Source organism: Chaetodon auriga, chromosome 18, assembly GCF_051107435.1.
Source record: "Chaetodon auriga isolate fChaAug3 chromosome 18, fChaAug3.hap1, whole genome shotgun sequence".
Lineage (NCBI taxonomy): Eukaryota > Metazoa > Chordata > Actinopteri > Chaetodontiformes > Chaetodontidae > Chaetodon > Chaetodon auriga.
This window is the reverse complement of record NC_135091.1, coordinates 21,425,561-21,442,463: the sequence shown is the minus strand read 5'-3', so window position 1 is coordinate 21,442,463 and position 16,903 is coordinate 21,425,561. Positions and strand designations below refer to the sequence as shown.

Sequence of the window (16,903 nt, the reverse complement as noted above, 5' to 3'; positions counted from 1 at the left end):
GGCTCTCTTGATGCTGGTCTCCTGGTCATTCCTTCATTTCACAAAACATTGGCTTCAGAGCATTTACCTATCATGCCCCTTACCTCAGGAATAGCCTTCCATTACATGTTTGGGGAGCATGTTCAGTTGAAATCATGAAATTAAGACTGAAAACTTACTTTTATTCCCTCCATCACAATCTAACCTGGAACTCAGAACTCATGTTGTTTGATGGCTGATGTTGTTTGATAACGCCTGACTCACAGTCTGTGCTCCATTTCATGCTGAAGGATGGGACTGAAGTCTGTGCTCTAAGCAGGCCAGGAATGCTCTAAGTGGGAAAACCATTTCTTTGAGGAGCCAACCATATTGAAACACGAAAGGGACAAACAGACTGTTGCCACAAGGTTGAAAGCACACTAGTGCACACTATTGTACTTTGTCAGCAAGAAAGTTGAACACATTGTACATGGCTGTGTATTGACATCTGAGTTGGTGCAATTCCCAGTGTAGTGCCCTGTTAAAAGTGACAGGATGAAACTAACCTCAGGGCGTTATAGGGCCATGTGGTGGATCAATGACTTCAAACTAGAGCCCTAGTTTGCAACACCATTGAAATAGTGTCAGCTACACTGCACAGTGGGGTCTCGTCTCTCTTCAAGGGATGGTAAATGAGACCCAATGTCTCCACAAATTAATCTGCTCGTTTATAGAGGCTTTATGCTGAAGCACATGAGACAAGGACCCTAGAAAACATGTAAGTACAACCTGCAATTGCATTCCTAACTTTCTATAAAAAAAAACTACATCTACTCACATGTTTCTTTATTCATTGACAGATAATAATAATGTGACAGAAAATGGGGGATTGGAACTTATTGGGGAGTATTTTAGAAGAGGTTCACATTCATTCCACCATTGTGGGGAAGATCTGGCTCACCATCCTCTTCATTTTCCGGATGCTTGTGCTTGGTGTTGCGGCGGAGGACGTCTGGGATGACGAGCAGAGTGAGTTTGTTTGCAACACAGAGCAACCAGGCTGCAAGAATGTCTGCTATGACCAGGCTTTCCCCATCTCCCTCATTCGCTACTGGGTCCTGCAGATCATCTTTGTGTCCTCTCCATCCCTTGTCTACATGGGGCATGCATTGTACCGCTTGAGGACCCTTGAGAAGGAGAGGCACAGGAAGAAAGCCTGTCTGAAAGCTGAACTGGAGGGGACAGACCCTGTCCAGGAGGACCATAAGAGAATTGAGCGAGAGCTCAGGAAACTAGATGAACAGAAGAAAGTGAGGAAAGCTCCCCTAAGAGGCTCATTGCTGCGCACATATGTTTTCCATATCTTAACAAGATCTGTGGTGGAGGTAGGTTTCATCATAGGTCAGTGTGCTCTGTACGGCATTGGATTGTCTCCTCTGTATAAATGTGAGAGGTTGCCTTGCCCTAACAGTGTTGATTGTTATGTATCACGGCCAACAGAGAAGAACATTTTCATGGTTTTCATGCTGGTCATTGCTGGGGTTTCTTTATTCCTCAACCTCCTGGAGATTTTTCATCTAGGGGTGAAGAAGATCAAACAGAGCCTGTATGGATACAAATATGGAGATGATGACAGTGTGTACAGGTCAAAGAAAAACTCCATGGTCCAGCAGGTTTGTGTGCTCACTAACTCCTCACCCCAGAGGTTGATCCAGCTAACACAGAAGAAGTGCTCTGTCATGTCCGATCCCCGTGGGGAGACTTTGCCTTTGAATCTGACCCTGATGGCCCCACAGAATCAGGAGGGGTCAAACAGCTTCAACAAAGAGCCTGTGGAGACATACCTGCTAAGTCAAGACATCCATGGTCTACAGCAGCTGGGGGCTGTGGACCGGCGCTACACCTTGGACAACAGGAAGCCCTCATGCAGCAGCGGTGAGTCAAATGGACCTCATGGCTCGATCCAGCCACAGCACACAGGACCTCGACCCACAATGATGGCCAGCCATATGGAGAGCCCAGCAGTCTTGAGAAACCCGCAGAGGAAGCAGAGCAGAGTGAGTGTCTGTAAGGAGCTCAGTGACATGAGTGATTCTCCTGAGAGTGACCACTACCCCACAACCAGGAAATGCAGTTTTATGTCTAGAGGACTGTCAGAGGGCAAGCTGGCCTCTCCATCTGACAGCATGGATTCTCAGAGTGGAACAGACATGGAGGCCCAGCACCTCAACCAGGGAGAGAGTCCAATGGTGACCCCACCGCCTCCAGCCAGTGGAAGGAGGATGTCCATGGTGAGTACAGAAAGTCAACAAAGCACAAATGTCACTCTAGGTTATCTGACACGTAAAAATTAAGTAGTAGAGTGTCACAGTGTGGGAGACTTACAATGCCAAAAATAAAAGTAAATCATATGTATTTCCTTTTCACATATGGCTGCCATCAGCTTGTGTCAGTAACACTAAGACTCCAGGCTGTGACTGGACAGTTGATGGTTTTAATTTTGGCATGTCTCCATTTCAGAAAAGATCAAGATGCCTTGCACCTCCACATGAATTCTAATAATAGTGTTTTGCATTCAGTACAACAAATACAACACATCTCTTCACTTTGCTTTCTGTGTTGTAATTTGATTTTAATGTGGCATAGACAATTTGTGTCACAAAAAACTGCATTTAGTTATTAAAAATGGATGGGGAATGGCTGACACTAATTGATGGCAGTAGCTCAGTCTGTTGGACTTGCCCTGAGAACTGAAGGGTGATTAGTCTGAATCAAGCACGGACCAGTAGTCAGAGAGGTGCCAGTTCATCTTTACCTCCTTGGCCAGGTCTGTGCATGCCAACTAACCTAATGTACATTTCCATCACTTTAATAAATCAACAAAATAATCATGCAGTTTTCAACACCTTGTTGTTCTGGATTACTCAAGTATTGTTGCCTATTTCAGTCACTGTGGGTGTATGTGTGGTAATGTTTCAGCAAAACTGTATTTTGTAGTAATGCAAATATGCCACAAGATGACTACATTTGAACTGGAAATAAAGGCCTGTTATACAAGCCTGCTTCAAATAAATGTCTGGTAGCCACTGCAGCTGTGGTAAATAAAGGCACCAGCCACGATTTGAGGAAATTCAATGCATGTGTGTATTTTGGGCCCCGGTGTGTAAAATGAGAAATATAGGAATATCTCCAAGAGGGATTCCTCTTATTTTAGTGTGTTTTTAATTTAATTATGACATTAAATTCATACAGAAAAAAACCCAAATACATATAACAATATGTATTGCGGGCAGCACGGTGGCGCAGCAGGTAGTGCGCGTGCCTCACAGCAAGAAGGTTGCTGGTTCGAACCCGGGGTCGGGCAGGGCCTTTCTGTGTGAAGTTTGCATGTTCTTCCCGTGCATGCGTGGGTTCTCTCCGGGCACTCCGGCTTCCTCCCACAGACCAAAAACATGCTCGTTAGGTTCATTGGTGTCTGAAATTGTCCATAGGTGTGAGTGTGTGAGTTGTCTGTGTGTGTGGCGACCGGTTCAGGGTGTACCCCGCCTCTCGCCCATTGCTAGCTGGGATAGGCTCCAGCCCCCCGCAACCCCGAAATGGGATGCGCGGGTAAAGAAGATGAATGAATGAATATGTATTGCATGTTACTTTCTTTCTTTGCTTGATTTAGTTTTATTCAGGCATTGTAAAGCTTCCATATTCACTGCCCTATCTGGTTGAAAGCTTTTATTATTATTATTATTATTATTTTTTTTTTTTTTTTTATTTATTTATTTTTTTTTGTACCTTTGACCACACCTGGGTGTGGTTGGGTGTGGTCAGAAGTGTGTTCCATCATACCTGAAACCACACCCACCAGTGATGTCACAGTGTACTGACATACCATGAAGTGCAATTGTACATTGCTGCAGCAACGTGAGAAGTTTAACCACCAACAGTCAGAAGAAACAAGATTTTCAGCTGCTGAAGCTGAAGTGGGTTTGTGTTTGTGATGTGAATAATAACCATGAACTTTCCACACTTCTTTTTGTCTTTCAGAGCATGATTCTGGAGCTGTCTTCAATTATGAAAAAGTAAATTGTAAAATGACCATTTTGGGACTAAGATAGAGGCACGTGGGAGTTCTAAAGGCATCCTGATCGCAAAGCGAAACTCATCCTGTCTCTCAACTTTATGTTTTCACAGCATGTTTAGACAGTATGTATTGTGCTTGAACAAGAACCAGTTCAAATATGACATCCCACAAAGGAAGCTTCATGCTTCATGTACTGTGCAAGTAATATCTCCTGCATCTGATTTCATTCTATTATGAGTGGTGGAGAGTTTTTCAAGACCATGAATCAAATCTGAATCGAAGTTATGTTTGGCTCAAAGCATATGTGACAGCTCATAAAATGAGACCAAAACCTTGTTGCATTGATGTTTGACTGAAGATTGTAATCAAGATTGTGGAATTGGCAACCACAGAAAAGATGAGAGAACTCTCTAAACCAGTTTTTGTGATTCATACAGAATGAGCTTAAGAACAAAGGGCTCTGAAATTTCAACATTTTGTTTTGACTGAGAGTAGCCTAACATTGTTTAGGAAGATATCTGACAAATTTAAGCTTTTATTGTGAATGTTTCTATTATCTTGTGAGATTTTTTTCTATTAAATCTTTTTCCCTCTTCAGCAGGACCAAACTGTTTTGTCTGAGTGCTATGCTGTTTAGAATTGTTCAAATGAAGCTTAGCTTTACCAGCTACTGCTGATCCCTAAGGATGGTGATGTCAGCCGGTTGGCCAGCCTCTGTCCAATACTGTCCACAGCAGAATATCTCAACAGCTATTCTGCCCAGATTATCACAGGATTTCCTGTGAATATTCATAGTCTATTCATAGCCCCTGCCTCAAAAACTCTACATATACATGAGCATAATTGAAAACAAATGAGCAGATTATTATACTCACTCTACTAAAAGGATTTGTCACTTGATTTTATACACTTATGTTACTTATGTTGCTTTTAATACTCTTCAGTTACAGTGGACATGGCAGACCAAACATGTCAGCTATATGTTACTATCAGTCCCAGACAGAACCCACGAGTCAAATCCTGCTGCTTGTCAATTAGTTTACAAATATGCATCATATATGCACAATGTCAAATGATGAAATTGGATTTTGATACAGGGCCCCATCATAAGACAAATAAAGTGGTGAAAATTAAAAACAGCTTACAACTGTACTAAACAATATTTTCATAGGAACAATTGGTCGAATGACTATGTGTAATGTGACAGCCTGCAGCTTTACTCTTTTGGTTCAGTTTCACTGCTTTGAGTGAAAATGTTCTACAGTAGATTGAAGTTAATGACTAGCTGGTGAACATAGTGGAACATTTAGCAGCCAAGGAGTCACATTTTTCTTTTAGTGTTCTCTTCTGATAGTGGAGAGAAAAACTGAGCTAAGCAGAGGATACATTTTAGGCTCGCATTACTCAGGTGGACACAAACATGACTCCAAAGGAATGACAAATAATGGTCTGTGTTTGTTGGATGGGTTAAGCAACTGTTCGTGAACACATTCAACTTCATATGATTTCAGACTTTGTAAGGTTGTATGTCAGTGTTGTGTTTGCAGATTGTTGTGTCCCACAAAGATCAATGAATGAAACTGACCAACATTTTGTCATGCTCACAAAACATCCACAAAACACGAGCCATGATATGCACGTTTCTTTATTTCATAAAGAGAAATGGTGTCTAGACAAAAAAAGTAATTTGTAGAACACTAGCAATTGAAATGAATGAAAATGGGGTTTGCACAATACCGTATTTACAATGGTTATTAAGTCATTTTAATTAATTAGGGTCATGTAGCATTTAAAAATTATAAAGGTAAGAACTCTTAGTAGAGAATAAGCAAATAACAGCTATTTCAAATTGACAATATTAACACAAAACAATCATCTAGAAAAATGAAAGAAAAAAACAACAACTTGAACTACAAGTTTAAGAGCTATTACATTAAAAATGATGCACCAAAATCTACTAATACAATAATCCATATAATCTGTGTAAAAAGCATGTAGAAAAAACACCTGATGCAGTTTGCTGATACAGTCATTGACCAGTTATGAGAGGTATGAAGGATTTCACAGGTAGATAAGTGTGAGAAAGTCCGCACTGGTGACTCGGGGATGGGGGCCCAGGCCCCTGCATACACTCACTTCACTTGAATGTGAACGATGGCCTCTGCAAGTTCTAAGGCAAATATCGGAGGTGCACTTGTATCCATGTAATGCTGACCCATCCCAAACATTAGATTAAACACAAGGTGAGGAAACTCATTCTTTGTCTCTTTACACGACACCAAGAACCAGTCCAATTGAACCAAGCATTAATTTTACATGGCAAAAATCAAACATGACATGACACCTATTTGTAAACATTTTCCATTTTTATATTTTACTCAATGATCTCAGCCTGCGCTTTCAACCAGGATAACAGATTTTTTTCTTTTTCAATAACGTTGAGGAGTCTGTGAGAAAGGCATGATTTTTGTTCATATTCTTTTATAGAACAACCTTTGGAGTTGACAAGCCAGTGTTTGTTTCAGAGAAGCAGCAACAAAAAAAAAAGTTTAACAAGACAAATCCACAGCAAAAAGGTACGAGCGTTCCATTACAGTTACAGCGTAAGCAAAGTTGTTCACTTAAATCGGTCTGCTATAGTGGCCACAACCAAAAAAGGGTTTGGCCTGCACAAAGTGACCTGGAGGATTCCTCATTTCATAAGGTATCAAATTCTTCCATTTATTTTAGGCGTTCTCTATGCATAGAATTATTCATACATCATTTTTAAAGCTGCACTAATCAAGATTTTTCTATGATCAATGGATCAGATGACTATTTGTGTTGCGACAGGTGTCGCTCATAGTGACGAACCAGCTGAGAAATATTTTGTTTGGGTTTTGGTTTTATAACCAGCAAAATTCAGCTGTCATCAGTCTCGTTTTAGCAAAAAGCTTTAAAAATCGCATTGTGTACTAAATGCCCATACAAAATTAGCTACTGGCTGGCGTACAAAGTGGAGGCTATAGCAGCTAAAGAGACTGATATTTTTAAGACAAAACAAGGACACATTTACCAGGTGGACACAAACACCTCTCCAAATGAATGACCTCTGCCTGCTCTTTGTGTAAACTGGCAACTGTTTGCTCATTTGTAAGGCATTAAATGTGATGTTTATATCTTCTTCATTCTGCAGCTCCCAAACATCCATTAATGCAGCTTTAAAAAATATTAACATATTAATTAAGGGGTGTTTTATTTGACTGCCAAACAAAGCGAGGAAAAAAAAAAAAAAGAAAGGAAGGGAAGTCTGCTTCAGAGTCATATAGAGAGCAGGTTCAAATGTTTGGCACCCTGAGACACAAAAGGATCAGTTCACCCAAATGACCAAAACAGACTGACAGACAATAATGTCAGTCACTAATGCCAGTTTTGGTTTCATTTGACAAAGTTTTGAGATTGTCTGAGATTTCTGCCACCACCCCAACTGAATGGAAGTGAATGGACTTTGTTGAATTCATTTAAGTTTTCAATGGAACTATCAAAAAAAAAAAAAAAGAAAAAAAAAAAAAGACAAACTGATTATCCAGAGCAGCTGGACACTAATTCTGCAGAGAGGTGTTGAATTTTGTTTAAATCTCACTTTTCAATGATGTAAGCACCACATATGATATTCCTCCATTGTATTAGAGTGTAGGCAGAAATGTCAAGCCTGGAGTTTCTAACCAATACAAACTAATTTATTTGGAGCACTAGATGCCGCACGAGGTAAGTGAGAATTTTAGCTTTATTATTCTTGTCATTTGATTGAACTGACCCCTTAAACAACAGCAGACCTGTTGTAGATGCTGACTGTTAACAACAGTCGGTGTTGGAGCATGCAGCAAGACTCAAAGAACTTAGAGGTCTGGACAAAGAGCTTTTCTGACTGGAAAGGGTGCTTCAGGGGCCTCTGTTTGTCCTGTCACATCTTTATCTTACAGCTCTATATCTATAAATCTAAAGGTTTGTTAAGATGAATTATCAACATTTAATAGGTATAACAGAAATTCTCCTATGCAAGAATCATCATATGATCATATTTTTAGGACATCTGAAAACAAATTGAGGGGCCTTTGTTGCAATAGTTTTGCTACAACACGAACGTCATGAATTCATATTCTCCGTCAGAAAAACATAAAGTCAGAGTTGGTGCTCTCTAATGCAACGCCAGGCTTCCCCAATTTAAGATCAAGCAAATGAAAAAGTACATGAATAGAAAATGAGTTGCATACTGTTCGCAGAAAAGAAGCTTGTGTGACGAAGAAGCTTGAATCTGGTAGAATCTGCACTGGTAAATACTGTTCTGCTTCAATAAGTATGTGTACAAGAATGAAAAGGGCACAAATAGGAAAAAGGGCTGAACCATTACTGCGCCACACTCAGGCTGTGCCACAATGTATTTACTGTGTGTGTATTGTATGAATATGTGTGCATGTGTGCATGTGTTTGTGTGTGTATGGGCCTATGTACTCTACAAAGTAGGGACCAGTCTTTTAACAATTTTAAAGACGGGTTTAGAAAATACACTTAGTCTGCTCGGCTGTATAACACATGTGAGATCATTTTAAACTACATCTAAAATTTACATCATTTAAAATGTGGGGGAGGACTTCAAAACATTTCTTCCAAACTTTAAAGCCCCAATCCTACATTTCTTTTTTTTTTTTCTGGACCAAAAAAAATACTCACATAGATTTTAAGAAATGATTTTTTTTTTCTAGCTTCAAAATAATGTGAAATGGTGATGAAACATTATGCGTCAGTCTGTTCTGCATAATACGCACATTTCAAAAAATCCCCCGTCTTTGGGTGGGGGAGCAGTGTGTCTCTGTGCGTCTGATTAATTGCAAGGTTAGCTTATTAGTGCCACCACTCGACCTGCTATATGTGGCTATCTGAGCCTTACTATCCATATTCTAAGGTAAATTACTATTTACTGCAACATTTTCTGTTAGGCGTTTGTGATTTTAACAAAGTAAATGGAGTTCATTAAGGGCTGCACATCAACCACATGCCACTGTTTAGTAGGTTGGCTTTTCTTTGAACACAATCCAAAAGTTCAGCTTTCACTGTGTAGACGGAGACAGAGGGCTGAACCTGCCGTCAATAGTCAGGGGTATAAACATTGTGTGGACATGTACGTCAGATTACCTTGAAATCATGGTATGATGTCATCAAAAGGTGTGTAGATATGTAGCAGTGGTTAAATTTCCAAAAGGGGGACCAATTTAAGTTTTAACCCCAGAATAGGATTTAGAGGTTTTATTTATCTGTGTGAATGAGACTAAAGCTCAAAAAAGATTCTTTTTGGGTTTCAGTACTCTTGAATCTGACACGTCAAAAAGCCTTTTTACTGTATGTGTGTGTATGAGCAGAATCAATCCTATATGAATGTTTTAGATTTCCTTTTTGCTCACATGAGGATGCATGGAATAAAATGACCTTTGTGGTGACGTGAACTAGTAAAAATCCAGCCCTACAACATAACCAAGGTTAACGGGCTGCTGTGTGGTTCATGTCAGCACAGATAAGGAAGGCAGATTTAAGAGCGGCCTTTAACAAACACCATTTCCCACGAGGTGAACACCTTCACTGTTGAATGTCACCAGCTCCACAGAGGAGCAGTTTGTAGCAAGACGGTGAAAGCTGAAGAATGTTTTTTAGCTGGCAGAGATCACTGCAAAGTTACAGACCTCAGACATTAGAGGAGAGTGTGGGCAGATATCACGGATGGGGAAAAACAGTTGTTTAGCTTTTTTTTTTTTTAATCACAAAGGGTTTGCATTTTGAATGCAAGTACTGCAGATTTGTCTAAGAGTAAGGACAGTAAACGGCAGCTAGCCGTATAACGTTAAACTAACAGGGAGGGCCAGTTTGGATTGGGGCTTTAAAGAGCATTGATCAAGCTGCACATTCCAATTGAAATCAACCTCTGTTCTGGAGTGCGGCCCTGCCTGCGCATGAAGCCGACCTCTAGTGAGGGTTGAGATAATTCAGCTTGTTTATACATAGAAATTGAAAAAATATTTCAAAGCAGACTGCTCCAGAGAGAACTTACGAGGCAAACAGAAGCTAGACAAACTAACTAGGCTTATAGCTATAGGTAGCATGCATTCACATCACAAAGTAGGATGTTCAAACAAATGCACAATTAGGGCAAACATGTTACTATCTTATATGATTGTTACTTAATCATTTGGACAACACATACACCGTTTTCACGTCAAATAAAATCTGAATTAGCTTATTCAATTCCTAAAGAAATACAAATATAAGGTGTGAATAATCTTATTCTAAAACATTAGCTTCCTTTCATGTTTGGGTTTCAGATGCGTCTTCTTCATAGAGATATTTTTAATTGTATTTTCATTTAATCATATTAACAAAGAAGTGCCAATTTAAGTGCTCCAGTCTCAGACTTTCAAGGGGTCTGAAACAAAGGCAAAAGACCCTCATGGAAGTGCTAAATGGCTCTGAGCGCTTGGGGCCAGAAACAAAGTGCCTGAATTAAGTCAATTTCTTTCTTTCTTTTTGTCAATAGGTGTTTTATTTTATTCAGGACCATTTGGAAAGAAATGAAAGTATCTGTCACTTGAATGGTAGCTGCGCCCTTTGTTCTCTCTCCGAACATCAAACAGCAACACTGAAGAAACCCAAAGCACATCTGCAAGAGTGTACACACACAGCATCTTTAAATACTGATAAGAAGTAAGATTTCCTCCTAAAAAACACAAGGCAGAACTCTTTTTTCACATTTAAAGAGGAGTCAAAGGTGGAGAGGAGCTGGCCTGAGCCACGCGTTTCATAACACGTCCTGTATGTCAAACTTTTATACATGCATGGGGCTCAAAATTCTACGCGTGTGTGTTGACGCATTTGTGTCTGTATGTACTGTATGTGTGTGTCTACATGTGTATCAAGCTGATTTCCTGAGTATAAGAACACCCTCCCTGATGGGGAGTATTCGTTAGGCAGGACAGGAAACAGCAAAGCAAAAGTATTTTTCCCTTAACAAAAAGGTGCTTGATATAACCCCGGTGAAAACGAAACATCTAAGCCTCTACCTGTACAAAATCACTGTTACAGTCATCATGCTCCATACTATATACATTTCTGCCAAACAAGCACTTGAAAGTCACCATTACAACATCCAAATACAATGGTATTGCTGATGAGTGGGAAGTAAAAATAGCCATTTAACCGCCTGCAAAGACTTTTTTTTTTTTCCTTTCAATTCAGTGCTGAGGAAGGCAAAGGAGGAATGTTTTCGGTTACAGCCTGTACAAAGTTCTCCTGTACAGAAATACAAATGCGAGACGCTTGAAGACATTTTTGCATATGAACATTTTACAGTCTAACTGCATCGCAACTTCCTCGTGGACAGAAGCTGTATTCTCATTTTTCATGAATTAGTTTGAACATTCAGAGGATTTTTTTTTTTTTCCTGAGTTTGAATTGCTGTGACGAAAAGGGCCACTGAGATATAGCAAGAGAAGAACCACAGACAAAGAGAAAGAGAGACCGTGAGACAGAGAGAGGTAGAGAAGATTGATAGAGACAGAGTGGGAAAAAGAGAAGAGCAAATGTGAGAGAGAAAAAGGCAGGAACAGAGATACTGTTGGTACACAGAGAGACAAAGAGAGCTTCTGTTTAGGTCCGATGAGGTTCAACTTTGAGTTGTGATGTGTGACACATGAAGAACAGAGTCTCCACTGTGGAGGTTGCTGCCGGGGCGAGTATAGCACCATTGTAAGGGTTTGGTGAGAAGTTCCCACTCTGTCATGGTAAGAGGAGAATACCTGGAGAACAGTATTGCTGCTGTTAAGACAACTTTAGTGTCAACCGTTCCAAAAAAAAAAAAAAAAAAAAAAAAAGAGAAAAAACAGCACAAAAAAGACATAAATACAAACAAAGCTTGTTTTTCAGTGAACACTGGCGGAGGCTGACCGTCTCAACAACCCCAAGAGAGGGTTTGTCAGAAGAGTAAATTAAATAATAATAAAAAAAAAAAAATCAAAACAACAACACAGAGAACCACCATTACTTAGTACAGTCCTTCCTCGGCTGCTCATCAGTTGTACATTTCTCAGTCATTTCCTGGCAAAAATCAACTGTTACCGTCTGGTTGGATTTTTCCATGGACAGGCCTGACTTTGTGTACAAGCTGGTGTCGTGGCCGTCCATATCTCTGTCTGCCCCATTTCTAACGGCCGAGTCGGGCTCGCTCTCTGAGGGGCCGGGCGACCCGTGGAAGCTGGGCTCTGGTGTGGCCGAGCCCGAGTGGGTGGTGAGGTCGATGCTGGTGGTGGTGGTGTTGGCGGCGGGGCTGGGCGCAGCGTTGTTGCTGGCAGTGGAGTTGGCGGGCCGCAGCACGGGGCAGTAGTGGTGTAAAGACTGGACCTGCTCTGGGCTCAGCTGGACGTCCCTGCACACCTCCTGTGACAGGCAGGAGAAGTTCTCCCACAGCTCCCCCATACACGCCTTCAGCTGGTTCCTCTCCGTCAGCAACTTCTCCTTCTCACACACCTGCACGCATGCACGCATGCACACACACACACACACAGACACACACAGAATATGACTCATTTTTAAAAGTGCAGTTTGTCAGGCAGATTTTGACTGTAAGCAGCAGAAAAGTTCCCACTCAACTATTCCTTCCAACAGTGCCCAGACCTCATGACCTTACAGTCAGGATGTCATCATTTGTCAGTGCCTTCCAAAACTGTTAGAACAACACTTACTCATACTTTCTCATCTTTATTTTTCTTTCCTCGACACATTTATGTTTTTTAAAGATGACTTTTTTTGGCCTGTATTAGACAGCAAAGGCAGAGAGGCTGGAATTGAACCTGCAACATTACAGGTGCTGTGCTGCCATGTGGCATGCGTCACAACCATTCGGCTTCCAAGATGTTCCTATTCATACATTTTCTCTTATTCTACATACATGCTTTGCTTTCCGTAACAGTAAATCTACTTATCATGTCCTCTCCTAACAGACCCCACATGCATCAGATCCAAACATGAAATTCTGCATCATATCAACCGCCATCTTGCATTTATGCTTGTAATGCTTGTCATATTGTACATGGTTTGTGGATGTGCCATTAAATTGCTCTTAAGGGAGCTCTAGTGTCCAGTCCAGTTTTTTCATGTTTTCATTGATGTCTTCTGTTGGTCCACCTGCCTTTTTTGGATGTATTTGGATGTGTTGTGACATCCATTGTTCATCGTTATTGCAAACCATGGGAATAATGGGAATATAAGTCATACTGTACAAAGTTAACATTTGCATTTGCTCACTCAAACAAAATATCCCTACTTAGGAAATTTGACAGTTTTCACCAATGTTCAGCCTGATGTTTAGTATTTAGTATCTTTGAAAACTCTGGTATCTCAGCTAGACATTCTGAGGGTTTGCGTTCAGCTGCAAAGTACATAGTTCAGCTGTACTTCTAATGACTGTAAAGCTGTTGTGTTAAAATGACAGACCATAGTCTGAAATTTACTTTTCTTATGCACAAACTATAATGAAGACCTTCATAAACAAATTGACCTTGTTTTTGAGGATGTTTGTTATTCCTTAATCTTGATCATTCTTGAAGTTCAGTGGAAATAAAACAGGAACCAGTTACAGAACCAGCACAGGTTCTGAAATGTTCACTGTTAGATTCACTGCATGATGGAGATGCTATCAGAGCAAAACCAGCTCTACTCTGAGAGCCACAAAGCTTTGCTTTTAGGCCAAAGATGCAAAATAAGAAAATATCATTATTGGTTGACATGAGGAATTATTGCTTTGTCATTGCTTAGATGGTTTTCTTGTCTGGAATGAAACAATGTGATTGATTATTTGTTGTTAACAATCCAAAGAAGAGAAATTTTGATAAAATTGCAGTTCCTTCTTAATGCCAGCAGAGGTAGACAAAGCCTCAGTTAGAAAGGTTCACACTTTTTAATTCTGTCTCAAAACACCAGTCATGTGCCTGGATGGAGGGTTATCTTGCTGTAATCTTTCCTTCTGCTCTCACTGGCCATTAAAATATCTCTTCCAATGTAAGCGATGGGGACAATATCCAAGTTTTATCTGAAGTAAACATCTCAGCAGTCTGAGTAAGACAGACTGGGTGGATATCTTCTAATGTGAGTGTTTTAGTACAAAATTCCCTCTTCGTGCTCATCAGAGAAATACTGAATTTTATATTAAAAAAACTGTAACTTTAGAGGATATCTATTTGATTCCTAAAACAGGGACTAGGATCTTGTTCCCATTACTTACATTGGAAGTGTATTAGAAAGAGATCTCTCATATGGTGTGCTGAAATCTCATGCTGTCATCAAAGGTCAGCTGTATTATGAAGTGCTCTGTTGTCAGGTTGGACATTGTTCTTACATCATAACACTCAGCTGCAGGGCAGTCTGGGAATCCTTCGAGCTGCATTTCATGTATGAAAAGCGCTTTACAATATAAGACCGCTGTGACATTCTGAAGGCTGGACATGACAAATCAAAGACTTTCAGTTTCCAACCTACAGACTGAACCACAGCTTCACCAGCCCACCTACTGCTCCATACGTGCAGCATGGTGACTCTGATGGTGCTGATAGAATGGAGCCACACTCAACAACTCCAGCCCATCTGCGAGCAAGTACTTCATCACATCACCATTTCCTTTGCTTTGCTCCGGTGATGGTTGAGGTCATCATTATGATGACAAGGTGTCCAGTGATGAGACGACAGTCTCATGGACAGATGACAGTTTGGGGCACTTAGTCACAGTAGACTCACCAGTTTTCTTATCTCACACTCCAGGTTCAGGATGCAGTCGAGCTTTCTCTTGCGGCAGCGCTGTGCTGCAATGCGGTTCTTACTCCGCCGCCTCACGTCATGGATAAACTCAAGCTGTTCCGAGGTCAGTTTGTGCATTTTCACCAACATTTGGAAATCATTCCTTGGAAGATTTGTGATTTGATCTACGGGGAAAGGCAGCTTCACCTGGAAAAGGACGAAAAAGACCAGACAGATGTCATTTGATTATTATTGAGCATTAATCAAGATGTCCAGAAGTTTCCCCACAGTTACTGTAAAAAATATTAATATACATGGAAATGAAGAAGGCAAAATGAAAAGACTGTGTAAAACCAATGTTGTGATCACATTTTAAAATGTAAAGGTCCAGCATGCTGACACAGGTGTTTCCAGTTATTTTGACTGATTAGACCTCTGTTCAGGTTTGAATTAATAATAAAGATGTAAGTTGTTGCTCCGTCAGAGGTGCAACAAAGCCAACAGGAGACTGAAGGAGATGTCAATGAAACAGACTCTGCATACACCAACACGGACCTGAGGCAAGGTCTGATGTAAGTGAAATCACATGTGTGGGTTTACAATGGACATGCAGGGCCTTGATTTAAAGGTTTTAACTATGATTTTATTCGTTTTACTTTGATGAGTGAATTAACGCCTTGCTGCCATTGTGTCCCCCTCAAACAGCAGCTGCCACCAAGATGGGACTGTTTCAGGTTTTAAGTACCTCAGGATGAGGTTGCATTATACACATGCCCAGATGCTGCACATGATGGGTTTTCCAGAGGGGATTCTGATATATACTTAAACTCTCTAAAACACACAGGATTTATCATTTCTTATATACAGTAACTGGTTGTGTGGAGGCGGTTTTGAAGCAACTCATGAATATATTTTACTAACTTCTTTTGGGGGGAATCATGGGCTCTGAATACATTCAAAGTTCTTCCTCTCATCTTACCCTCAATCAATACAGTTGTCTACACTGTCGGCATAACAAACTTGCATTTCACTCATGAGTGACTCCCAGAGGCTGTATGTAGAACCTGCCCCTGTCTGTGGCAATCAGGGAGGACAGAATAGAATATTCCACACTGCTGACAGTTGATTTCTTGTTTTTAATGTGGTAAACATGTGGCTAGACAATGTCACAGATTTTTTTTTATTTTTTTTATTTTTTTATTTTTTTGGTTTTCATCACTGAATTACTGGATGTTTCTTTTTTTTTTTTCCCCCAAAAATGTGGCCTGTTCTAATGACCACTACTGACTGGAAACAATCTCCTGCGTGATTCAATGAAGGAATTGATGATGGACAATGGCAAAATGTACCAGGTACATAGAAGAAAATATACCAGGTGAGTCAGTGTGTCATTATACCTACTTGCTGTAGGACAGTTACTATATGTGACCACAAGATGGCAAAAGAGCACTGCTCTACATGCCTCACAGAGCAGGACTTGGTGAGCCCTCAGCTCTTGCCGCCTCATATTTAACATGTAGCACATTCTCAAGCAGAGGGGAAAAGGTGATGCAAGACAGAGTCCCTCTCCATCTGTCCCATAGCACCTGGAAAGGTGCCAGTATGACAGATTGAGGGGGGCAGTGACTTGTCAACCTGATCCAAATCAGTGTCAGGTGATTTCTGGGGGCATGAATATCTGCACTGGCAACTAGCAGCGGTCTTCACAGGCTGCAGAACAAAAGAATTAGTGGATTAAATGCAGCAGTGATTTGGCAGTGGAAACCAAAATCAGAAAGCTGTGTGGTATCTCTTCACTGATATGTGAACATATCAAGGTTGTTTGTGTTTATTCTCTTTTTCTCAGTTTGGAGAGCAACAATAAGTCAGTCTCACTCCCTCAGGTGATGGCAAACCTTATGATAAGCACATCATAGGCAGATTCGCCCCAGTGGTATCTGTGTGCACCAGGGAGCTGTAGCTTTAGGCAGCGAGAGAAGCGGTGGAGGCATAACAAAGAGCCAGAGGAAGACAGCCGGAGAGCTTGGCAGAGATGAGAGGAGCTGCAGCTCTCTTTCTCCT

The 16,903-nt window shown here is 40.7% G+C and overlaps 2 protein-coding genes across 2 annotated transcripts in view; one reads left to right on the top strand and one right to left on the bottom strand.

Annotated features, from left to right (window-relative positions):
• Positions 1 to 627: 627 nt before the first annotated feature.
• On the top strand, positions 628 to 4,563 carry gja10b (gap junction protein alpha 10 b). Its single transcript, XM_076755993.1, has 3 exons — positions 628 to 736; positions 819 to 2,249; positions 3,997 to 4,563. The coding sequence occupies exons 2-3, from the start codon at positions 840 to 842 to the stop codon at positions 4,033 to 4,035; spliced, it is 1,449 nt and encodes a 482-aa protein (XP_076612108.1). The 5' UTR covers positions 628 to 736; positions 819 to 839; the 3' UTR covers positions 4,036 to 4,563.
• Positions 4,564 to 5,666: 1,103 nt separating this feature from the next.
• bach2b (BACH transcriptional regulator 2b) overlaps positions 5,667 to 16,903 on the bottom strand; it is a 95,301-nt gene continuing 84,064 nt past the window's right edge. Inside the window, exons 4-5 of the mRNA XM_076755992.1 lie at positions 14,843 to 15,049; positions 5,667 to 12,580 (exon numbers count right to left, since the gene is read on the bottom strand). Coding sequence (XP_076612107.1) covers positions 12,095 to 12,580; positions 14,843 to 15,049 — 693 coding nt within the window. The 3' untranslated portion in view covers positions 5,667 to 12,094. The remainder of the gene's footprint in view (positions 12,581 to 14,842; positions 15,050 to 16,903) is intronic.

Bases quoted from the DNA above. Each gene is read 5' to 3' on its own strand.
- gja10b (XM_076755993.1), top strand. From the start codon at position 840: ATGGGGGATTGGAACTTATTGGGGAGTATTTTAGAAGAGGTTCACATT. The intron at 2,250-3,996 runs GTGAGTACAGAA...TTTGTCTTTCAG, and splicing joins GTGGAAGGAGGATGTCCATG to AGCATGATTCTGGAGCTGTC.